At 33.7% G+C, this 27,285-nt stretch overlaps 1 protein-coding gene across 2 annotated transcripts in view; it reads left to right on the forward strand.

The window, feature by feature from the left end:
- LOC123698332 (furin-like protease 2) overlaps positions 1-17,854 on the forward strand; it is a 36,427-nt gene extending 18,573 nt beyond the window's left edge. Inside the window, exons 2-12 of one of the 2 annotated variants that reach the window (XM_045644915.1) lie at positions 2,611-2,715; positions 6,166-6,288; positions 10,542-10,676; positions 11,194-11,501; positions 11,571-13,331; positions 13,398-13,513; positions 13,969-14,086; positions 14,153-14,707; positions 15,152-15,252; positions 16,062-16,249; positions 17,024-17,854. In XM_045644915.1, coding sequence (XP_045500871.1) covers positions 2,611-2,715; positions 6,166-6,288; positions 10,542-10,676; positions 11,194-11,501; positions 11,571-13,331; positions 13,398-13,513; positions 13,969-14,086; positions 14,153-14,707; positions 15,152-15,252; positions 16,062-16,249; positions 17,024-17,182 — 3,669 coding nt within the window. In that variant the 3' untranslated portion in view covers positions 17,183-17,854. The remainder of the gene's footprint in view (positions 1-2,610; positions 2,716-6,165; positions 6,289-10,541; positions 10,677-11,193; positions 11,502-11,570; positions 13,332-13,397; positions 13,514-13,968; positions 14,087-14,152; positions 14,708-15,151; positions 15,253-16,061; positions 16,250-17,023) is intronic. The other variant, XM_045644916.1, reaches the window with a different exon arrangement.
- The last annotated feature ends 9,431 nt before the right edge of the window (positions 17,855-27,285 follow it).

Here is a 27,285-nt window from a genome sequence, read left to right on the forward strand (position 1 = left end):
ACTTGAAACAGCACATTTGTACTTAAACATTTCATTGCATTGATTGCAATAATAAAAATAAAGTACTCACTTCCACGAGTTTAATACCACATATTTTAAAGTTGGAAAACGTATTTCATTTCAGCTACAAATAAATAAATAAATATTTCGGGACTATTCTCACACACGGCACGATCTGATCCCATACTTAGCTTTCACTTGTGTTATGGAAACCAGATAGCTGATAAACATACATGTATAATCCATACTAATATTATAAATGCGAAAGTAACTCTGTCTGTCTGTCTGTCTGTTACTCAATCACGACTAAACTACTGAACCAATTTGCATGAAATTTGGTATGGAGATATTTTGATACCCGAGAAAGGACATAAGGCTACCTTTTATTGTGAAATATGTACCACGGGCGAAGCCGGGGCGGACCACTAGTTTTAAATAAATACTTATATAAATCACTATGTAATACATACCATAACCATTATTAAAGTAAGAGTCGCTTTTCATTCAAACAATAATTTCGTTAAGATGAAGACAAAACATAAGATAGGCATCTATCGAGCGTTAAATGCGAATTGGTTACAGTCCAATAAAAATATCCACTGTGTTTCCATTCGCAAATCTGCGGAAGGGAAAAATAAAAACAATGGAAATCAAATATTTATCGCCTTGGATAGACTCGTTATGTTGTAAGGATTATTTGCAAGAGGATTGGTAATTTGATACGAATTTATAGATTTTTGTTGAGTTTACTGATATTTTTAAATTTATTTGGCTATTGTTTCGTATGGTGTAAGTGAAAATCCATTGAAACGCATTTGGTTGTAGCTCGAAGCTGAAAATAATATGTATAACTCCACTTTGCATGATAAAAGTTGAAAATTTTATGTGTCAGACGGTAACTTGTCTGACTGTTTCAATTTTTGCGATGTGAATCAGGAAAGTCGATGATGTCTATATTTTGCATTATTTTATGTATCGAATATTTAGGTAGTAATTTAGTAAATAGTTAAAAATCAAGTCAATTCATCAATTAAATTCAATCAATCATCAGGTCGTGCGTGAAAAATCAAAAGTAACTCATTTAAGTATGTATCATGTTTATACATTGTGGGACATGGTTAGTTGTACTTAGTCATGTTGTAGTTGATATTCCATACAAACGAAAAATCGCAAAACTTGATAAAGTCCTGAGTTTGACCGTTTTTATGTCGACAAGCATATTCAGCGTTTAACCGAAGCAAAAGACATAATATATCAAGCTAATAAAATAAAACAAATATTCACATACAAAATAACACGAATAGCTCGTAACAGTATAGCTTTAACCTATTAAGATAATTGCCAATTTTAAACAACTTGTTAAGTAACAGTTTTTACTCAAGGCACGGTTGTAGTCGCTTTAATAAATTCTCATGCCAAAATCCGAGCGCAGTGTGCCAAAAGCTTCTGTTTACTGCAAAACTTGAATTAAAACGTCTAAAATGAAACGAATGGACGGTTATTATGCGCCGTAAATTGACTTTTCAAATAAAATATGTGCAATTTTTCATTTTAATAAAGCAGCGTGATTGAGAGGCGTAACGGCGAACTTTACAATATTAGTTATGCAATCGTGTGTTGGCCTGAAAGTTCGTAATTTCTGTTCAATTGATTGCATTTTACAGGGCAAATGAAAAAGTTAATTGTTTTTAATTTTTATTTTTTGATATATAATTACCTAGGTATATCTATTTGCTTATTCATGCAATTAAGAATAAAATATAATTTTCTCATTACCTACTTGTCGTGTTATCCTTTTGTAAATGAAAAAGTACATCTAAACGCAAAATTGTCTTAAATTTAAGAGAGTCCATTAGATGTCAACTATCGTCCATTCTCCAACACCGATTGGCTCAAAATATATACAATTAAAGACCACTTTCGTCAAGCACAAAAAGGTACACGATACTACTGGCTCTCAAAATGTAACTCCACTTAAAGCGCTGTCACTTAAAAACCCTGAAAGTAATTTCTATTCCTATACAATAGAGGAAAACGGGAGTCGAGTGTTGTTTGAGTACGCATTTAACCCATATAAAATAATAAGATCATATTAAAAGTAAGCTTGCCGACGTTTTTTAAAAAGAACGTAATCGTAACATTTCCCCTTCCTCTTCAACCAATTTCAAAAAAGGAGGAGGTTCTCAATTAGATTTTTTGTAATCCTATCTAAAATTTCAACGCCTTATTCATTTAACATTTACATGGAGCTTAAGATTGTATTCACTAACATCTTATGTGTTCATCCAAGCTACCCTATGTGTGTGCCAAATTTCATGAAATCGGTTCAGCAGTTTTTGTGTGAAGAAGTACCTAACAAACAAACAAACATACAGATTTTGCATTTATAATTTTAGAAGGATTTTTAACATGTTTAATAGTCTTAGTGGCTGAGTTGGTTAGGCATCCGCCCCGGAATGGCGCGAAGGATGCGGGTTCGAGTCCCGCCTCGTGATCGAATTTTTTCTATTCTTTATAAATTTAAATTTATATGTTTAATAGGTTTTCTGTGTATTTAAACTACAATCTTAAAAGTTGTGTCATACTAATATATATTTTTCTTTGTTACAGATCGGGAACCTGAAACATTTTTATTTGTTTTCACACCCACACGTTACTAAGAGGTCTGTAAATGCAAGCATAGGATATATTAACAAATTAAAAAATGATCCTCAGGTAAGCACACCTTTTTAATATATTTTTAAATATTTGAAAAAGTTAGTAATTTTTGGAGAAAAGTGCAAAAAATGCCCTTGACGACTGTTATGAATCCGGACAAACTAATTTGTTTGGGTTATAATAAATGGTTTTTACCATTAGTACGTACTAACTACTAAACTAGTACGAGGCAGGTGCCATTAGAGTTTTTAATTATACCGGTGGGATAGCAATTTGTTAAGAGGGTATGTAATAGTATTACGGCGGGTAAACCTCTTGCTATAATAGATCACTATGTGACCTTTTGCGACGTCAGCCTTTTAGAAGCAGCCTCCCGTTTCTATAGTTTAATGAATGATGCGGTAATAGGTGTTTTGAAGTTTGCTCAGCAAATCTGAACTTAGTGCGCGTATGCAACACGTAAGCTCACTGAGAATTAGTCTATACTAGGTTTCCGCCCGCGGCTTACCCGCGCAGTCAAAGGAAAACCCGCATAGTTCCCGATCCCGTGGGATTTCCGGAATTGCGTCATTTTCCCGGAATAAAAAGTAGCCTATGTCCTCTCTCGGGTATCAAAATATCTTCATACCATCTCACATGCAAATTGGTTCAGTAGTTTAGGCATGATTGAGTAACAGACATACAGACAGAGTTACTTTCGCATTTATAATATTAGTATGGACTAGTGGTCCGCCCCGGCTTCGCCCGTGGTACATATTTTGCAATAAAAAGTAGCCTATGTCCTTTCTCGGGTATCAAGATATCTCCATACCAAATTTCATGAAAATTGGTTCAGTAGTTTAGGCGTGATTGAGTAACAGACAGACAGACAGAGTTACTTTCGCATTTATAATATTAGTAGGGATTAACATTAATAATCCAGTGGTCTTTGAAACGTTTTTAATTTTGAAACATCGTGTCAGTCCATTTAAACATTATTAATAGGTACAGAAGGATATGGTGTTATTACGCTCAAACGATGTATACCCCTATAAATGATCCTTCATAATAATTTCATCAAATTATAGTAGCTTAACGAACCCTCTTGTACATTATAACTGAATCATTCTCGAATTATTCAAACATTTTGCAGTTTTCATCTAAAGATCTTAATTTAAAACGCTCCGTCGTAAATTAATTACCGACCGTTAATATCTGTTCTTAGAGGTTCTAATTCAATTTTGTTGCTTTTGTTACGTTTTGGTAATAAGTTTTAAATTATCTTGCAAGCAACGCTTTGGTAGTCAAGGGAACATTTTGAATTATATCCATTGCTCAAACATACTTTAAAATTAGCCTTACTTTACTGTAACGCGGGTCAAAAGTCACGATTACAAGTGATAACTGCGTTAAAAACAACCGACTTCAAACTTGCACTTGCAAAATTTACAAATACCTACAGACAAAAATGCTCATAAAATAAAAACTACTGGGCCTATCCGAATAAAATTTTTATGGGACCAATTCGACACCATCCCGCATCGAACAAAAAAAGAATCACGTAAATCGGTTCAGAAACCTCGGAGTAATCGGTGTACATACATAAAAAAAAAAAAAAAAAATATACCGGCCGAATTGATAACCTCCTCCTTTTTTTTGAAGTCGGTTAAAAATATCAACGCTCACACAAATCTGATGAATTTTTAATTTTATGAATGCCGTCCGTTCGCCCTAAATATATGTATATGCTTACTCGAATACTTTTTTTTAAATAATAATTAACGATATTTTTTATTTACTGAAAAACAACATATTTTGAAATACAGATTATAGATAGGTTGTCTTTATACTTTCTAAGTTGATATACCTAAATTATATGCAAAAATATAATTCGCCTTAATAATAAATTAATAGCAATCATAAGAATCTATATGAAAATTAATTTAATAGACATTCCTAAAAAATATTATTGAACACCGTTCGTAGAATCAACTAATCTAGTCTTTTATTATATCAATGACTCACAGAAAAATCACTTTTACTGCGTGGAAATTACCTAGAAAGTGGAAATAAATAAATAATTGTAAGGATATTCCCGGAAAAGTAAATCTTATATGTGACACATTTCCCTAGAGAATTATTATTTATGTTAATATAGTCATGGCTCATGTTGTCTTCCTTTTATGATGAAGTATGCTTATTAGTTTTAATAAATTATGGAACATTTCTTGCACGAAATGGACTAATTTAATAATTTTTACCATCATTGTACTATTTCTTATTTACCTATTCCAAGTACAAGATCTTTTATTAATGATAATTGGTAAAAAATAGTTCGTGTAAATAAATACATGAGCTTTGCGTTATATTTAGTTTAATATTGGTATATATTATTTAGTTTAATATTATGGCTTTTTCAAAAATCTCCGAATTGTCCATTAATTCATTATCATCATCAAACCCAAACATTCAAACTCAAACATTTATTTATTCAATTAGACTTCTACTACTCAGAAGGACTTTCGAAACGTCATTACATATTTTTAACATTTACCACTTCGGAAAGCAGTATTTATGGAGAAGAACCGGCAAGAAACTCTATAGTTGCTGTTTTAATTCGTCTTGATTTTCATCGTTCATCATCATCGTCTTCATCGTTTTGATTTTCATGAGATTAAAGTCTTTACTTACTGTTTTTTTACGTTTCACATCGACAATAATTTAAGATTTTTTCTTAATTATATTGATATTCAGAAACAAGAAGTACGTAGATCGAGTTGCAAACGAGAGCGTTTAACATCATAAATTGAGCACCTGCAGAATTACTTTCACTTGAAGCTTACCAATACAGTTCCAAGTTTATGCTTATTGATTCGATAGGTTCTGAATATGTAAGCTCATCGAAGCGCAGCCACTTGGAGGCAAGACTTGCGAAATAAATTCGTTCTGACGGTTTTATTCAAATTCTTGTACATACAATTAAGAGCTGGAGTTTATTTTTGCATATAGATTGAACTTTTCAATTAATTGAGAATTGATTTTATGTTTCATTGTTTTTGCTTATTGGTTTTAATGTTTACGATTCTTGAAAGGGTTGTGATTTCATATTTGCATTATTTGATTGGACCCTAATTTTATAGGTACCTATTAATTGCAAATAATCTGTTTTAGCGTAATGTCTTTCTTTAACTTTAATTATATCACGGAGAAAACTTATGAATAATTATTATTGGATTTATTAAATAATAATTTTATTCTGTTAAAATTCGATCGCCCATAAACCTCTCAACGGAATACATGAAAATTTAGCACGTAGGTGGTAGGTTATTTTATAAGATTGGCAATATTATGAGATACAGGTAATCTACTCCTAGAAATTCCTTTATGGATATAGAAATAAAAAATATTACAGCATGCAATACATTTAAAATAAGCAAAATGCCTTATCGCTAGGTAGTATCTCTAACGGGCAACTTTGTCAGGACAATGGGAATTTACGGATATTTTTTATGTCGTTGTTTGTTTTAGGTAAGATGGGTGATGCAGCAGAGGGAGTTGAGAAGAACAAAGCGGGATCACTCCCGCCCTGTGATGAGACAATCGAATTTATTAACGTTTCCTGATCCATTGTTCAAAGAACAGTGGTATTTGGTATGTTCTATTATTATTCATTGAATAAATTTTACACTTGGAAAAATCCGTCTTAAATACATTAGATAGAAACTATTAGATATATTATAAAGAAGTAGGTACACTATGAATTTAAAAGAAGAAAGAAAGATTTTGCAAATTTGCATTTGCTGAATTGAAGAATAAGTACATTAAGAACCCGTTACATAAAGATTATACAGCTAAATTGACGAGGGAAAATTCAAAATACAAATATAGATAGAAACTGTTGTATAATCTATACTATTATCTAATATATAATATTATAAAGCTGAAGAGTTTGTTTGTTTCTTTGTTTGAACGCGCTAATCTCGGGAACTACTGGTTTGATTTGAAAAATTCTTTCGGTGTTAGATAGCTCATTTATCGAGGAAGGCTATAGGGTATTATATATCATCACGCTACGACCAACAGGTGTGGAGCCACGGGGGTGAAACCGCGCGGAGCAGCTAGTGATGTTATACAGCTGAATTGACGAGAGCTTGTAAAAACAGATAAGGCTTGATTACATCGTACATTAATTATTGACTTACAGTGTACTTTTATTACATTAAGATTTCACTTTCCGTTTTAAACATTTTCGTATAATTATTGAAAACATTATTTTTTTGTAAATGAAATTAAAATTTACCGTGTTTTTATTTTTTAGAAGTAGTTTGTTTGTGTATAGACGTAAGCAAATAAATAAGCCTAAAAGAAAATACTATTTCATTTCGCAACATAAAATACTACGACCGAATCGTTTTAATCCGTCGTAAAGTATTTATTTTGTAAATTAGTCCAACATTCAAGGCCGGGGCTTACGAATTTAAAACAAACGTAATAAAGTAGAATGAGCACAGTGGGGAATTGCTGAAAAGTCTTTAAAAGTACAGAAATAAAGCTATACTGGTACTCTACGAATGTAGGTACATACATGATTTAAGACATTAGGGTGCTTGCCCACTGTGATAGAGATAAGTAGATTGCAGGCTTTAAAGTTTAATGAACCTGTTGCTTTATAGTTTATTTTCTTAACAATCTTTATTTTTAATAAATGATCTCATATTCCAATTAATAAAAAGTATAAAAAGATAAATAAGTTGAATGAAAAATAGGTCTCAGAATAACCTATTTGTTTTGTGGAATTTTACTATTTCTTGTTACTATTTTCGTAAATATTATTATGATAATGTTTAAAACTGTAGGGATTCGTGGAAAAACGATAAACGTTATTTGGAAATATGAAATATAATTCAGAAAGATAATCCAAATACTACGATTTTGTTAACAAAATCTTTTATTATAAAACATCACTAGTAAGAGGATAATATTAACATTTGTCTGAATCTGAAGTTGGAGTTTTTGAGGTCAGAGAAGTCATTGAAAACGAAATGTTTATCAAAAAGTAAATTTTTAAATATAATGACTACAGCAATGAGCGATTCATTTGAGTAAATAAAAATGAATTTTTAAGTTTATTTTCTGTTGATGTTAGTTCTCTACTTTCTTATTATTATGAAATCGTATTAGCTCTGTTATAAATGATTCAATTCATTGTGTTCTAATAAAGCAATTTGTGCAATTTGTCTGTTATTTTATCCAATATTAATGTGCGAACCACATTTCATTATCAATTAAGTGGAAGTAGATAATATTTGAGTTTAAGTCATATATTACATCCTTTTTAGTAAATTTTTGTCTACTAAAATACCTAATACGGTATAAAACTGATAGGTATAATACAACTTTATGTAATTCCAGAATCGATACTGTTGACTGATCTGATCTACTGATCGCGGTTTCAAACAAATGGCTCCGCTCTTGTTGTCCTAGCGTAATGATATATAGCCTACTAGAGGTCCGCCCCGGCTTCGCCCGTGGTAGATATTTCGCAATAAAAGGTAGCCTATGTCCTTTCTCGGGTGTCAAAATATCTCCTTACCAAATTTTATGCAAATTGGTTCAGTAGTTTAGGCGTGATTGAGTAACAGAAAGACAGACAGAGTTACTTTCGCAATTATAATATTAGTATGGATATAGCCTACCTCGATAAATGGGCTATCTAACATCGAAAGAATTTTTCAAATCGGTCCAGTAGTTGTCAGATTAGCGCGTTTAAACAAACAAACAAACTCTTCAGCTTTATAGTATTAGTATACATTTAAATTGAAATCTGTAATTGTAAAATAAGATTAAAATTTATATAGAAAAGCTCAAACACAAAAATAAACAGCTTACAGTATTTTGCATACACAATGCGACTGAACGTGTTTACTTCATAATCTACAGTACAGCTCATTACCTTGAACTCGTAAGTGTAAAGAAGTTTCAACGCGTGTAGTGCAAGGCCGGAGCCTCATGCATATTCAGTTAAAAAGAACAAAAGACTGGAATAATATCATACAGTAATGTGACGTTGCAGATATCATTGGCTATTTGTTATAATCGTGTGAGACTGATTTTATGTGATTGGATAGATGCTATTTACATTTTGATTGATTCATAATTTTAGTAGAAATTATACATTTAGGTCTTAGCATCGAGGGACTTGGTAATTAAGTTGACAGGGATTTTTAGAAAGTTTCTACATCGAAAATTAGGTTACTGTAATTGTATACTTACATATGCATTTTCAATTATAAAACATATCTACATATTAAAATTGTTATAAGGATTTCATACAACCAGAAGCGTAGCGTGCCTTGGCGGGGCCCCGTATAAAAATTTGTTTGGGGGCCCTTAGGAAGGGTAAAGTTTTCTCACAAAAGCGCACGTTGGGGGATCCCTTGGCGCGGGGGCCCCGTATAGTTGATACGGCAGATACAGCGGTAGCTACGCCTATGCATACAACACACTTAAAGTAAATATTTCTATTTTATGGAAACAATATTCAATTTAAGCATGTTTTTATTAACTTTACGAAATACCTAACATTCTAAGCTTTATGAACCGCGATACTTTAAACATACTTTGGAGAAACTTAACAAAACACACAACAACTAATACTCAAACAACAAATAAAACAAATAACAAACAGATTCGATCTGCCGCAGTGTGAATAGTCAAGGGTAAACCAAATGGAATAAATTGAATTCTTTTCCCCGTATTTCAAATCGCAACTGCATAATTAATGAATTCTAATGCCATTTTTACGATCGATTCTTCAATACAAATGGAGATTATGTAAAACTAGCTGTTGCCCGCAGTTTCGCCTACGTGATGAAGATATATTTTCATAGTACAAACTTTCTTCCCCTATTTTATCCCCTTGGAGGTAGAATTGATCATAATCTTTTCTTAGCGAATGCCCACGTCCTAACATCTACCTGCATGCCAAATATTCAGCCAGACAGCCGTCCAGTGGTTTGGGCTGTGCGTTGATAGATAGTCACCTAAATATATATTCCTAAACAATATACTTAATATAAATATTATATGTACTTTATGCTAAAAGCTTTATTGCATTTTCTATGAAGACCTAAACATAGTGAAAATTGACGGATATTGCGTAACATGATTTAACACAAAATAATAGTTGAGAACGGTATAGATGGCAGCTATAAATAATTATAGTTTCTCCCTAGAAAATTATATTTCGGATACTAAATCATTTATATGTCGGCATAGTAGCCTACAAATCGCTTTATAAATTCCCAACTCGTTATTATTTCTTATAACACAATAATAGCCTAGTGATATTGCTTTTAAAATTGTTTATTTTTTCAGTCACGAAGAACTGTTTTTGTTTCTTTTTCAATGGGAGTTTATTTCATGTCATAAAATTGCTATTGTTATTTTTGTGTAAACTCACACAAAAGTAACTATATAAATAAATATATAAATTAATATAATAACTTGTGATTACAAGTCAATTAAATAACATTTTTATAGTATTTAAACTAAAAGCTTTATATAGTAATAAAGTATACAAATATATTCCTCAGAGATGTCGACTAATAAATATTAAAGTATTTGATAATATTCTTAGAATTTTCAGCTTCTTAAAATAGTAATATCTTACTTTAACAAGATATTAATATAAATATTTTAGTTCTTTGCTGTTCTTCGACTTTTAACTTCAACGTTAAATTGTATAATAACTTTTTGAGAAAAAACAAATACACAAACAAACAAATACTCGTACATAAAACTTTTCATTTCCTCTCTATAATAGTAACCTTATCTGAAGTATTTACTATAGTATTGTATATAGAAGGTATATAGTCCTGTTTACAATACAAAGACCATTTCAGAACGGCGGCGCGGCAGATGGTCGAGATATGAACGTGGGGTTTGCGTGGCGCAAGGGCTACACCGGCAAGGGGGTCGTAATCACAATATTAGACGACGGGATACAGCCTAATCATCCGGATCTCAAGCAGAATTATGTAATTATACTTGCTTGTGAATTCATGCTTGTGTGATGATTGTTTTCGAGTTTACACTTCGGCCACTTTATGAAAATGTGAAATAGGGATAAGCAGAAATCAAATCATTCACGAATGTTATGCGTAATCTTTAATAAACTATTCTCAAATAGATAGCCTTTATGAAAATAATTTTCGAAATGGTTCTTTAGAATAAAATAACAAGTTTATACTTAGTTTAAATTAAATTCTTCGCGTTTTTAATATGCAAAGGAAATGAATACTTGTGCATCCAAAGAAAGATTCTTCGATGTCAAGACGAAGTCACATGTCTCGCATTTGACCGCATAACCTAAATGTTGAATTTTTAGAATGTATGCAGCGTACCGAATTGTATGCTCCAGAAATATAAAATGCAAATTTAGAGTTTAGGTTCGTTCCTAGAATATCAACGCGATTTTACTCGAAATTCGGTGGCCGAAGTGTAACGAAGTTAGTTTGTAAGCGTCGAGTAACTGGAGGCATTTCAATAACTTAGGATCCAGCGGCGTCGACCGACATAAACGGGAACGACACGGACCCGACGCCGCAAGACAATGGTGACAATAAACACGGCACGCGCTGTGCGGGCGAGGTGGCCGCCGTCGCGTACAACCGGTACTGCGGCGTCGGCATCGCTTACAATGCTAGCATCGGTGGAGTCAGGATGTTAGACGGCCTAGTGAACGACGCAGTGGAAGCGCAAGCGTTAAGTTTCAACACTCACCACATAGACATCTATAGCGCTTCCTGGGGACCGGAAGACGACGGGAAAACGGTCGACGGCCCGGGCCCTTTAGCGAGAAGGTATTGTCTAATTATCACCGCGAGAGATCGCTTCGAGCGAGCTCATTAAAACGATTTTTTTTGTTTCAGAGCCTTCATAAATGGGGTAACTAACGGCAGAGGCGGAAAAGGGTCTATTTTTATATGGGCATCGGGGAATGGCGGTCGGCACACTGACTCTTGTAATTGCGACGGTTACGCGAACAGTATATTTACGATATCGATATCGAGTGCGACGCAAGGAGGTTATAAGCCATGGTATTTAGAAGAGTGTTCCTCCACTTTAGCGTCAACGTACAGCTCGGGTACTCCAGGCCGGGACAAGAGCGTGGCAACTGTGGACATGGACGTGCAATTACGCCCCGACCACATATGCACGGTTGATCACACGGGAACTTCGGCGTCCGCTCCTCTCGCCGCAGGAATTTGTGCTCTAGCGCTCGAAGCGAATTCCTTACTCACTTGGCGAGACATGCAGCATTTAATAGTAATGACATCTCGACCGCAACCTCTAGAGAAGGAAGACGGTTGGATCGTAAACGGTGTGAAGCGTAAGGTGAGCCATAAGTTTGGCTACGGCTTAATGGATGCAGGTCAAATGGTTTCGTTGGCCGAGCAGTGGATAAGCGTCCCGCCGCAACACATTTGCAAGTCTCAGGAAATAAACGAGGATAGGTCCATCGAAACCTCTTTCGGATACACTATTTCGGTACACATGGACGTCAACGGATGTAGCGGAACGATGAACGAGGTCAGATTTTTAGAACACGTTCAATGTAAAATTTCACTCAGCTTTTTTCCCCGAGGAAATTTACGGATATTACTCACATCGCCGATGGGGACCACGTCCACTCTATTGTTCGAAAGGACGCACGACGCGACGAGCTCGAATTTCGACGACTGGCCGTTCTTAAGTGTACATTTCTGGGGCGAAAACGCTGAAGGCCGATGGACACTGCAGATAATAAACGCGGGCAATAATCACGTCACGCAGCCAGGAGTATTGAAAAAATGGCAACTTATTTTCTACGGGACGGCCACTAACCCGATAAGGTTGAGAAATAAAAGCTATTTCGATTCGAATAATGTTCAGCAAGAGGAAAAAACCTATCACATTAACGATGTATACGACGCGTCCGAATATTCCCAGTTCTTAAACGAGATCGAGCTCGGGATATCGGATCGACACAGCTACCCGAAAAATATTCCGTCTTCTCAGAGGAAAAATGTGCTGGCTGACGCGAACGATAAACAAGTGCAGAGAATGTGCGACCCCGAGTGTGACTCTCAAGGTTGTTATGGAAAGGGGCCAACTCAATGTGTCGCATGTAAACATTATCGTTTAGATAACTCTTGCGTATCGAGATGTCCGCCGAGGAGTTTCGTAAATCAGGGCGGTGTTTGTTGGCCGTGTCACGAGTCGTGCGAGACGTGTGCCGGCGCGGGGCAGGACTCCTGCCTCACGTGTGCTCCCGCTCATTTATTAGTTATCGACTTGGCTGTTTGTTTACAACAATGCCCCGACGGTTATTATGAAGACCCAGATGCCAACGCTTGCTTTCCTTGTGCGGAACATTGCGATACATGCACTGAAAAGGCGGATTTTTGTTCATCGTGCGCTCATAATTATGTTTTGTATAATGGATCGTGCTTGGCATCTTGCCCACCTGGGACGTTTCAGAAAGACGACTTAGGTTGCCTGGCCTGTCACGAGTTGTGTGAATCGTGTAGAGGTCCCAAAGAAAGTGAATGTGTATCGTGTAGAATAGGTTATTACGCGTATAAAGGCCAATGCGTACCGAAATGCACTGAAGGCTTTTTCGCTGATATTCAAAAGAGGGAATGTGTGAGGTAAGATAAAAGGTTTATTATGTAATATTTACATTTATATTGTGATGCTAATAGCTTATTTTTTAGGTGTCCGATTGGCTGTTCGGTTTGCTCGAATACCATTTGCTCTGTGTGTCAAACTAAGTGGCTACTTACAAAGGCTGGAGGTTGTTTCCCTAATGGAAACGATAAGTGTGATACTAGTAAGTATTATTCTCCATTAATATATTATGAATTGAAAACAGAATGTTGTAATCGCATAGAAAATTATTTTTGTTACTTTTTATTTAAATTGTAAAGCATTATTTAAAATACATTAAATATAAAAAAAATATTATAATGTTCAACCATAAGAATGCAAGTATAACAGTTCTTTATATATTAAAATATATTATGTTTTATTTTAATGAAAAAGGTTCTTCGCTTACAAAAACAAATTAAAATGTTTTCATTTGATACAAAACAAATAGAAACTCTTACAAATGCGCATTCAAATACTCTTAATACTTAACAAGTAAACGTATGAAACAATCCACAAAGCTCAACAAAGCATTTCTATATGAGCACGTACGAGCTGAAAAATGTCAATTTAACGGATACCAAAGCTTTTACGCCGCTCCACTGGAGTTCTTTGTTTAAAAGGTTTTTTTCTCCACAGACGAATATTATGAAGGAGGTCGGTGCAAAAATTGTCATTCCACTTGTGAGAAATGTAGCGGACCGAACGAGTGGGACTGTTTATCTTGTTCGAGCCCGTTGTTATTGCAGGGATCTAGGTAACTACGTACGAGATAGACCCTTCGTCGCGTGTTGGAATACAGCTAACGAGTGTTCTTTTGTAGGTGTGTCGCGGAATGTGGGCAAGGGTTCTATCAGACGGCCGGCAGTTGTTCCCAGTGTCCGCAGACTTGTGCGAATTGTGTCTCGAGGTTGAATTGTACATCTTGTTCGGGAGCATTACGCTTGCAGTCCGGAACTTGTAGGGCGACATGTGCAAATGGATACTACCCGGACGAAGGGATATGCTCCAAGTGTTATCTATCTTGTGAGACTTGTACTGGCCCGAGGAGGGATCAATGCGCGTCTTGTCCACCAGACTGGAGATTAGCAGCTGGGGAATGTAGACCAGAATGCCCACAAAACTTCTTCACCTGGGGAGACAGTTGCCGACGTTGCCACCATTACTGCCAAGACTGTCATGGCGCCGGGCCACAGAGATGTACATCGTGTCCGCCACACTTCTCTCTAGAAAACGGATTATGCGTAGAGTGCCTTAGTTCTCAATATTATGAGCCTAGAACAAGGACTTGCCGTCCATGCCATGATTCCTGTAGATCTTGTTCTGGGCCCGGACCTACGAGCTGCGTTACTTGCGCGCATCCACTGCGATTAGATAGGTGAGTTATTTATAGGTTAGATTTATTTAGACTGAAATGATACAAACAGACTTTTATAACGATTTCAAAAATATATAAATACATTCCATAATAAATCTATATTCCAATCCACATCCTTTCACCATACCTAATTGAGTAGTTTTTTATACTAAAAAAAATTCAGACAAGATAGTGTGATTGGCTAATCTCAGTTTTAGAGTACGCAATTATGTAGCGAGTTGAAATATGACTGTTTACAAATAAACAGTACTATTTCATATCAAATGAGAAAATAAGGAATGAACTTTTCATACGACATAATTTCAAACTCAAAGTTTTATAAACAGTAACAAATTGTGGAGCATTGCCGACGTCTAATGTCCTACATTTCCAACTTTAGCAGTCACATAAAATTTCAACTTTGTTCTCGTGAAGATATAAAGAAATATTTACCTTTGTTTGCAGAGTTAACCACAAATGTCTGCCATGCTGTACGGAGAGTATGGCGTCGTTTTATTTAAGTAGTAATCAATCGACAGATTGCTGTCATTGCACCAAAGATATTGGTAAGTGAACGATTTCAGACTAAGAAACTTCTTCAAATCTATTTGAATTCCATAATATCTAGCGTAATATAATAATTTATTAAAAATCTGTGTGTAAAAGAAACATTGATTCAAATGTTAATTAATGTAAGCCTGGCTTCTATATACAGATGTTTCAATAAAAAGAGGTAACTAAATAATATTGAATAGTAAGAAAGCCCGGCTGTGTATGTTTATTTCTTAGACAAGCTCTCAAGCGAAAACTATTTGAGATGTAGCATCAGATTCGTTTTAAAACATAAAATCGCAGTATAAATTTGAAATAAAAGAAAATTTTTCACCGAATTTTTGGCGCCAAACTGTTTTCAAAACTTTTTCAACAAAATGATTCAACAAAGAATAGGAACGTCAATGACGTTTATGTGTCAGTTTCATGTCACATGTCACTTGAAGACAACGATTTTCTTTTTGCATTTTTAATAATCGTTTATTTTGTTTTACTGTCTTAACCTAAGGTCTTAATTACTAAGACAAAAGATTTATACATTTGAATCAATTTAATAATTTATCTATATTTTGACGTTTCAAAAGTTTTTCTATACGAAGTCTAGTTGAATAGAGGTAAATTGATTTCTGGGCGAGAGTAGAGCAACTATACCTCAACGCTTCGTTTATGAGGCGTGTAATAAATGTTTTGGTTTGAGTTTGTGACGACACAAACTTGTGAACCATCGAGCCTATTCTTAGTTGAATATTTGAGTTAGTGGAACCTATTCTTTCTTGAATCGTAAAAAGATTTTTTCATTAATTTCATTGGAAATGACAAATAGGGGGCTGTTCGAACGGCTCGTCCGCGGGCAAGCGCCGCATTGCGGACAACATTGGGTCGCGTATGACCGCGTCGTTTTTTGTCGACGACGCAAAAACCGCGCCAAATATCTTGGACCGTGATTTATTGATAGTGTGGAGCAGCGCGGCGACGGCCCTCTTGGTTCTAGCTCTTGTGATCGTGATAAGGGTGAGGGGTTATTGAGTAGTGCTTTTTTGCAACATGTTTTTATGCACCTATATATTATTTCATAGATGTTTCAGTACTTTTTCGTTCTCTTATAATTGATATTTTTGCTTGTTACCTTTTACCCTGGGTGCGTGGAAGAGATCACTTATAAGTGATAAGGCCGCCAAATAAGTTGTGCTCTCCTTTTGAGTTGTAAGATTTCCCTTATGTACAACTGTATTAAAATGTAAATAAATAAATAAAATATTATGCACTCTGTGAAATTTTAGCCTGCCTTTTTAGTAATGTTTTCATGTTTTACGGCTCTTTTGGTTACAGCAATTGTGATTGTGATAACGGTGACTTTTAATTTATTTGCTGTTTACGAACTTTATTGATTTTTTTGTTGTTGCACAACTTAATTTCTCTTTTGCACTAATTGAAGCTCTTTCTTCGATACGTTTGTAGATTTTTTTAAAGCCTTTCTAGAATAGATTTACATTACTCACTAGTTTGTTTCTTTCCAGTTAATATGAAATATTATTAAAGAGATAAAATACTGATTACAATATTATCAAGCTGAAAAATAATTTTGCAAATTTGAAATAAAATTATTGGGATATATTTCAGCATTATATTTTATACTTTAATACTTTAATTATTCACAGTTTCTGTTGACAAAAGTACATATTAAGTAAATCGCAATCTGCTTACAAAAATTGACTAAAAGCGCATTATGTCGGCCATCTGCCGTCTGCGAAAATTCAACATTCTAACATGTACATTTGATTCCAGATCAAAATAAAACGTCGAAAGAACCTCACTTTATATCCAAAGACGGTTTATTCTCAACTCACCACAGTCGACGAAGACATGAATAGTCTGTCCCTCTCCAACACAAGCACACTGAAAGTGACAGAAAACGTGACAAATGTACTCGAAGAACCAACTTAGTAAAAACTCAAATAATTTTCACTGCAGACTGATACGTAGAAAGTTCATAGAATCTGTATATATTATATAGATAATAGCTTATAAAATGACCAAATAAAAGATTGTTTCAATTGTTTGTTGTTTGTTTCGCGATTTATAACTGCAATGCTTTGTTAATTACATGTATCATTATGGCTAATGCCGCACTTATGTATGAATAAAGGAATATTTGTGTGTTGATTTTTGTATTTAGATGTGAATTTTTGAAATTCAATTACATGGTCGAATTTCGTATACGGTACTACTTTATGGTCTGTTTTTTCAATTTAGATACGAAAATGTAGCAAGGAAATTTGGTCGCTGACGAATTTTATAATAACGCAATTTTTAATAAAACAAGCAGTGTAACAATTGTTAATATTAAGTACTAATTAATTTACTATATTATGTTTGATGGTAACCCACTAAGTAGTTAAAAGTACATTCAATTGTATTTTTCAAACAATGTTACCTTATAATAAAATTTATTTCGACGTTTGAGCTAATATTACATATCTTTATTGTTTGTTGGATTCTCGAAGAAATTGTTCCGCGATGTACATAAAAAAATCAATTATGTAACGTAAAATTAGATATCGTTATGTAAATATGTAAATAATCATATGTAAATATATTGATGGTTTTTATTACGGATCTGTTTGTTTTATTTTAATACCTACAATACATCATAGTTAACAACAATAATATATTAAAAGGCTATATTTGATGTCTCGATGATGAACACTGAATTAGAACAAATAAGGATTAAAATCCTCAATACCTTGTGGAGATTATCATAGCCATTTTAATTATTTTTTTTTTGCATACACACACACGTACAGTCTTCGAATATAATAGAATTCTTTGACCCTGAAATCTGAAAAATCTTTTTGAAAACATACAATTATTTACAACTTTAGACTCCTAATTATGACTCCATTATAAGCTAAGTACATCTACACTAATATTATAAAGAGGAAAACTTTGTTTGTTTGATTGTAATGAATAGGCTCATAAACTACTGGACCGATTTTAAAAATTCTTTCACCATTCGAAAGCTACATTACCCACGAGTAATATAGGATAGGTTTTATCCAGGAAATCCCACGGGAACGGGAACTATGCGGGTTTTTCTTTGCAAACGCGGGCGAAGCCGCAGGCGGAATGCTAGTAACTAATAAAGCAAGATTCTTCAAACAACATTAGAACATCATAATTCAAAGCCTATCACGAGACAATCATACTCATTTGACAGGTAAGACTCGAAAGGCTCGGAAGGGAATGTCCCTATGATAAATGACGTCACAACGGAGAAACATGACAGCTGATAAGTAGGTATTATGGTTTGAAATGGAGTTGAATGAATTATTTTCGGAACTGCGTGTTTGAACTAATTATTGCTGTAAGAGGTTATTGAAGGGTGATGATATTAATTTATTATCTTAAATATTATCAATAATATTTAAGATAATAAATTAATATATGCAATTGAATACAAGAGCGATATGGTTGTTTAGTAGAGATTTTTATATTGAGTTATATTTTATTTTCATAATTAATATGTATAGAGTTTCTTACATTCTTTCGGGATATAGGCACTACAAAGATATTTATTAGGTAATATTGTATTATTAGGCATTTCAAATTAAAATCTAATTTTCCATTATAATAATACTTACAATAGCTTAACACAATTCGTTTAGTATAAAGATCTACAATGCTTAACTTCCATGAAACATTATTCAAAGAATATAAATCAAAAATGAATTAGAAAGTTCTTATTTCGTAATATTTATGATAACTCATATTTCAGGCGCAGCCGTATTATGTTAAATATTCATTAAGATACAGTAATACAAGACGACGCCTAAAAATGACGCTATTAGTAAGACTACAATAAAAACAGATTACTCTCACGCTCACAATATGTCACCAGCCCCCCTAGCCAAGTGGATTTCTGTTAGCGTAGCGTTCAATAGAATAGACTACGAATGTAGCTGTAGATACGTTTATCTACAGCTTACGTCAATCTCATACATTCGTAGTCTATTCTATTGAACGCTACGCTAACAGAAAGCCACTTGGCTAGGGGGGGCTGCTTTAATATTGCTGCGAGTGCTAGCTTCTTACTCAATGTTTTAAAACCATATTATTTTAACTTCATTATAAATTTAAAGTTGAATGTATGTTATAAATTATAATATCACAATTGGTTAAATTAAGTTTGATAAATGGGGATACTGGGTCGCATAGAAGGATACATGTTTTATAGATACGTATGGTTAGTAACTTAACAAATACAGAACTTGAAAAAGTTGAAATGCTTTCTTGTTCATAGAGAAGGAACTGACATGCAATAACTTCGAATGCATGCGATCGTAGCCGGATAGGAGTAAGCTGTACTCATATTTTTTTAATCAAATTCATGGAAATAAAATAAAATTACGTGTTATTTCTTTATAATGTTAAGAAAAAATAACAATGTGCATTATAATTGAATGAAGGGAATGTTTATTTCAGACATTACAAAATCATCGTAGACCACGTATTAATAATCTGTTTTGTACAGTTAGTATATCTTTTAAAGCTTCATCGTGAAATATGTAACCAATTTTGAAACAACAACAAAATACATTTTTGTCACACACAATTTTACAGATAACATAATCAACGAAATGAACATCGACATTTTAAAACGTTCGCCGAGCGACAAAGCCGTATGTCCCATTTGTTACTCGTGAGATAAACACTGTCGCGTCCGGAATACATCTTCTGGAAGGGAACAAATGCCGTGAGAAAATAAGCCTGTATTTCTACTCGATGAATGAACCATATTATGGAGTCAGAATCCGCGCTTTTGTATCCTAATGTATACTTAAGATGAGCTCTTAAATAACGTTCGCGATTTAGAAAATTTTAATTAAATCCTTTGCTTTAGTCTAGAAAGTTTGATATAGGTCTTGCGGGTTAAATTGCTGCGTAGTTCGTATTACTAAAGTTTTAAAAATCTCTCCGTTTTAAAAATTAATTTTATAATGTTAAACCGTAGGGGATATGCTGTAGCTACGTAGGTCGTAGAAGTCGTAGACATTCTTCGTAGCATGCGTAGACATTTCGTAGATGTTCAAAACTATAAGCTGTACTTAATTTTAAAATAACCATTCGTGAAGTTATGTATAATAATAGTATAATTATAAATTATAATACGTTATATTGAGGTAAAATATTAATACTATATGCGGTAAAATCTGTGCTAAATTTTAATATATCATCATAATTATAGAGGCCAATAATTATAACAAACATTTATCGCTCGTTATGTATAATATTACTAACGAAAACGTTCATTAGAGCCTTACTAGGTTGTTTCGTAATGTCCGTCATATTTTTTGATAACGTTACATGAAATGAATGTAAATTTCTTACCTTATTTCCTACTTACTAAATCATGTTCCTTCGCGTTCATTTGTTCAATTACAATAAGAAAATTGTACAATGAAACTCGCAAGATTTATTTGAACAATAAATACTTATAACAGAGAAACACTTTTTATTGCTTAACTCAGCGGTTTTCGTGTAAATGAAATTGCAGTATTTTGAATTTAGGAATATGAAATTTAAAATAACGATGTTCATTTGTGAGTTGTTAGAACGATTTGTGTAATATAATTTCTATACGAGATAGAATTTTTAAATATTATATTTTAGTCATTGAATATTTAAATTATTCGTATATTGATATTAAAAATAAACATTAAAGTTTATTAACACATTAATTTTAAACTTGAATATGATGAAATTGTTATTTTATATGTTATGTTTGTAAGTGTTGTAATGTCTCCTAAAATACAAAAATTAACTAACTCTGAACTTAAACTAGTACACAACAATATTATCGTATTTTTAGTTTACTTTTTGGTTATATGTACAGAACTAATATTTGGTCCAAGTCATTTTACACAAGGGGCAGGCCGGCGTCAACATCGGAACAAACATTTTAAGGCTGGATGAATTGCGTTTTTCACTTAGCGTAGCTGAAAGCCTTAAATATGATGTAGAGGTCTGAGAACTAAAACATATTCTTGAAAGGGCTCTATTGTTTCAGTTATATCCGTCATAACTGGGTCCTTGGGTCTATTCCCGACAGACGCTCATAAAGTTGCTTCATTTGTACAAAAAATCCTATTTATAATAATAATAAATATACTAAAGTACAACAGAAACTTGTTAATATACCTTTACTTAAAATATTACGTTTTATACAACTGAAATAGACAGCCACTTGTAATCAAACTGAAGAGCTTTAGTACAATAATGTAATTGTTCTAAACAAGGATAGCAAGAGGTAAATTAACACCGTTAAAGTCACCTGTAAAATGAAGCTATTGAGATCTTATTCGAGTTATAAATTCTTCGTCAGTAATTCTCTTGAAAAGCACAATCTTACCTTCGAAGGTTTATTTAGTTTTAACACAGTGCAAGACTTGAAATGCATGTAATTAAGCTGAGAAATCTAGTTTCGAGATTTGCCTAAAGAGTGGCTCGTTATCTTGAAACTTTGGTACCGAGAAAATCTTATTTAATTATCTAAAATTTACGGAATTATATGGCTAATTCTTTTGGTCTTGCACAACAATTTTTTTTATTTTTATTTGTTTTATTTAATTACTAGTGTCGCTCTTGTAAGTAACAGATGAAATGGACAATGCATATACAATTAATATGTATTTCAAATGCACACATAAAAATAATAAATAAGATAGAAATGAAAACAAAGTAAGCATACAAATGTAATTTAGTGCTAGAAATGGTGTCAAACTTTCAACAACATTAATCGTCTATAAAATTACACATAAAAGCATTATCGTTCGAGCACAAAGGCACCAAAGGTCTCATGAAGGATCCTCAAATAATTAACATGGACGGGATTAACAAACTCATTAGAGTGGAGAAAGTTTTTGACAAATTGCAGCGGACAGCACGACAGTTTAGTATATCACAACTGTCATCGCCAGGCCACAGTCGTGCAACGTTGCACCACTGAATAACTGGAATTTATTGTTTTAACTTGCTCTGTGTTCTGGTGATAGCGTTTTTTAAGCGAATTGTAAAATTAATCGTGTCTTGATTGGAATACAGGCTGTATTGGGGTTTGACTTGAGGTTGTAATTATTGGTGTCAGAAATTGTGATGTGCCGTAGGTGCCATGGGCGTAGCCACGGTGGGGCAGGGTGGGGCGCTTGCCCCACTCAGGCCAAGGGAACCTGACCTGGAAGGTACCTAACCAAATCTAAAAATTAAATTATCCAGGTACTAACTACTAAGCTTAATATCCGTAAGAAAATTCACACTCGATTCTCGAAAGTCGACAGTCGACGCAGAAAATGAGACCAAAACATTAGTATTATTTATCTCTACAATGACTGATTAACAAATAATTGTCATACGCCCAGCGACCAAACGGCTGAAGATAGGGACACATTTTGGATCTATTTCGCAAATGCGTTCGCAAATACCTTCGCAAATGCCTTCGCAAATGCCTTCGCAAATGCCTTCGCAAATGCCTTCGCAAATGCCTTCGCAAATGCCGTGCAAATGCCTTCGCAAATGCCTTCGCAAATGCCTTCGCAAATGCCTTCGCAAATGCCTTCGCAAATGCCTTCGCAAATGCATTCGCAAATGCCTTCGCAAATGCCTTCGCAAATTCCTTCGCAAATGCATTCGCAAATGCCTTCGAAAATGCCTTCGGAAATGCCTTTACAAATGCCTTCGCAAATTCCTTCGCAAATTCCTTCGCAAATGCCTTCGCAAATGCCTTCGCAAATGCCTTCGCAAATGCCTTCGCAAATGCCTTCTCAAATGCCTTCGCAAATGCCTTCGCAAATGCCTTCGCAAATGCCTTCGCAAATGCCTTCGCAAATGCCTTCGCAAATGCCTTCGCAAATGCCTTCGCAAATGCCTTCGCAAATGCCTTCGCAAATGTCTTCGCAAATGCCTTCGCAAATGCCTTCGCAAATGCATTCGCAAATGCCTTCGCAAATGCATTCGCAAATGCCTTCGCAAATGCCTTCGCAAATGCCTTCGCAAATTCCTTCGCAAATTCCTTCGCAAATGCCTTCGCAAATGCCTTCGCAAATGCCTGCCGCTGGCCGTGCCACCGGCATTTGAGGTTCGAAGACCTGGATATGACTTTGTGTATTATTTTTTTTGTTGCCCCACCTTGAGCCCATGGCTAGCTACGCCCATGGTAGGTGCGATGTCATTGTCTCGATTTCTAGACATTTGGTGTAACTGTACCTGTCCCTCAAAATTTTTAGGACTAGAATTAGGACTACTACTTCACCTAGGAAGATTTTAATCTGTGATTTTTGCATGCAATATCCCTGTTCCTATTTTAATAAATGTGTAGACTAAGTATATCTTCTTATATATAAAAATGAATCGCAAAATGTGTTGGTAAGCGCATAACTCGAGAACGGCTGAACCGATTTCGATAATTCTTTTTTTATTATATTTCTTGAAGTACGAGGATGGATCTTATGTAGAGAAAACATAAACATGTACCACGGGCGATGCCAGGGCGGACCGCTAGTTAATATTAAATTCCTCACAGATCTGTAGAAGGTATCGTAGACGATGTATAAAACGTCACTTTTACGAATTCTTTAAACTACATGAGTTGAAAAAAAAAAAACAATTTCACTATCAATAAATTACTTGGAATTAGCCTAATAGACAGACAATTAATTATTTGAAATTTCTAAGGAGGAATACTTCGCTTTATATTGAAACTAAAAAATGTTGTGTGGTTTTATGAAACCACGGCAAAAGTGAAACTTTTTTTCACACTATAGACATTTATCTAAAAATAATTATCGTATTTGTACGATAATTATCGTACGTATCGTGCGTCACGCGACATGCGCTACACAGACCAAAAAGTTTGAGACGGTGTAATAAAAGTTTCACTTTAAAAACAAAGCACGCAAAATATTGCAAATTAATCTGGTTTCCATTCGAGAGCTGACTTGCGTTTAACATTGATGCCGTAATTTATTCGTGGTGAATTTGAATTTAATTTTTATTCTTTATTAGTAGAACGATGTCAAGTTTAATAAAACGGGTCAAGTGTGTTATTATGTGCTCATAAGCTTAAATATACGCATCAGTGTAGCGACAGATTAATAGGTATTCCTCTGCAATGTTTATTCCATTTTGAATTATATCTTTATGTGTACACACTGAGAGATCGTCGATCGTTCATTAAAGAGGGTTAAGGATGTAGCAAGAGGATCGGGTCCAGTGTTGAGTAGGTATCATATACCTAGTTGAACTTTTTTTGCAAATATATTAAAGCTATTTATTAATTAATTTTTGATACACTCTTGGAATTTAGAGTTTTTTTTATATTTTCTTTCCATGCACATTTTTTTTATTTACAACAGATTATGATGATGATAATATTATTTCTAAAATTTTAGTAATTAATATGAAAAATTGAAGTAGAGCAAATAATGTGCTAACGTTTTAGATTCAGAAGATAAAAATCTATTTTAAAAGTGCTACGGTATTTAAGAGGTCAAGATCAAACGTTTACGGGATTATCAAAGATTCCACGAGTTTTTGGGAGGGCCTTTTAGATACCTTTTATGTCTTTTTGTTTTAATCATACGTATAAGTATAACGATGTAAGCTTTTTTCATATTTCAGCAAAAGGAAGTTTCTCAGAATAGCCTCGAATCTTTAACAAATAACAATATTAACGTATTATATAAATAGAATATATTAAAATAAGTAGAGAAGTTGATGGTTTCGCTTCTTTTTTTATATTGAATATTGAATTCTAAATTTATAATAATTATATTACATTACATTCATTTAACTCTTCGATCTGAAACTTCGGTCAAAGGATAGTTTTTATTTTACATAAATATTCAAATTCATTTCCTTAAAGAACCTTGCACAATATTTTCTGTATTCTACATAAATAAAATCTTTGATGGGTACTAGTTCTATCTACTTTTTTATTTCCAAAAGCAATAACATCTTAACTCCATTTTATCCCCATCTTTTACAATTTAGTTAGAACGCATGCTATTAACCTGTGTTTAGATTATTTAAAATTATCTATGAAGTGACGATTGAACACACGAGCAAGTATTGAGTAAAGAGTAGACGAGCTCGACGGCTCTGACGTAGCGGCCTGTAGCCTGTCGTCAGGGCTTAATCCGTCGATAAACTGTGAATTTGTGATTGAATTCCAACTAGTTAGCTTTTAGTTTTTTGATTCTAGGTTCTCAAAATTCCATAAGTTTGTGTAAAAGTTAAAACTATGTTGTGTTGATAAAGGCTCTTAATTTTGCCTTGATTTTGATACAAATACATAAAATTTTTATATTTATTAAGCACACTGATAATTTTTTATAGTAACAAATGTTAATGCTATAAAATGTGGTATAATATGTAAGAATATATCTAATGTATATTTCTCATTTCAGAGAGTTCGCTTTTAAAACTGAAAGACGCCATCAACTTACATCAGCCCTGTTTATAGTCCTATAGCATAAAGTCCACCCTTGTTAACCACCAATAAAAGGAGCGAAAATAAAATCTTTACTGACACTCATAAGAGCAACCTGCTATTTATCTTGTTGACAAATATGGGGTCGAATGCGACGTCCTTTGTTTCAACATTCCAATCATTAATCATTTTTATGTTTGTAATTAATAAGACTCTAACGACGTTGCTCATTTCTTATGATATTGATGTAACCGAATTATTTTTCTATATCGTCTGGCCATCTGTTATTTTATTGTCTATCTCTTTTCTTGTTCATTGTTTTCTGGCATTTCGTTTATTGTTCGGTTCCGATATAAAATATTTATAGGTTGTGCTCAAAGCTTATACTTAGTGGAAATATTAATGCTTTATTTGTGGAATACGTGAAGCGGGTTATTGGTTATACAGGTATGTTATTACCATGTCTTTTGTATTTAATATATCATTGTAATAACTACTATAGGTCGCTTATTTAATGTTGAAATGTTGTTTGCTCGCTGTTATAGATACACAGTGTGGAAACGAACATTTAATTGCCTTGCTACTTATTCAAATAAATAAAACGACCAACAAAAAGTAAGGAGAGAATTAGACACTATACCTAATCTAGTTAAAATAAAATGTATCAAATAATTAATCAACGCTTAAAAACTTTCTTCTCATGGGTATTTAACATAAAATTGAGTGTTGAAGAAACTGTAGTTGAAAAAGTTTTTGAATATTAAATTATAGCGGGATGCATATTTAAATCGGCTTTCGTGAGCTCCTGTGGCTTGGTAAATTGAGAAGTGGATTAGGCAAATCACTTTTCATTCCATCTCGTGCTCAACGAAGTTTGCCCTTTTAAATTTAGTATCTTAGGGCCGCAATGTATTACGCGGGGAGGCGAGCGCGCAAGCGTGTTATTTAAGGAGAGCTTTAAAGACTCTATATACCTATAATACAATATTCTATTAGTTTTTTCATGTATCAATTTGCTTTTAAATCACATTGGATAAATATACTTATATTTTTTATAATACTTATGTTTATGAGTTCGTAATTCATTACTTTCTACATCATAAATTAGTTGACTTTACATGTAAAACTTCTTTTCAATTTAGGTTTTACGTAGAAATATAGATTTGAAATTGCTTTAAAGAAAGATAGGCAAGGTAGAGACGAGCAGGAAAGCTAATAAATAGGTAAAAGAAATACATTTAGCTACATAATAATATTACTTATGTTGATTTTATTTTTGTTTGAATAATCGCTAATCGCTATCGCTTCTATAATGTGTTTTATTGCCTTGCGCCGTTCGCCGATTACCTTCCCTAGAAAGTGGTACGGACCGGGAGCTATTAGTTTATATTTTTCAACAGCAATCTTTCTTCATCATTAGGTAAGAACAGGTGTTGTTTATGGAATGTAAGAAATAATGTACTATAAAACATAGAATTTAATGTAGATTGGATGGGTTAAACTTGGGTAGAGTGTTATGTTTTTCAGATTTATGTTTTGTTTCAAATAAAGAGAAGTAATGTGT

The sequence above is a fragment of the Colias croceus genome, chromosome 16 (assembly GCF_905220415.1).
Source record: "Colias croceus chromosome 16, ilColCroc2.1".
NCBI classification, from domain to species: Eukaryota; Metazoa; Arthropoda; class Insecta; order Lepidoptera; family Pieridae; genus Colias; species Colias croceus.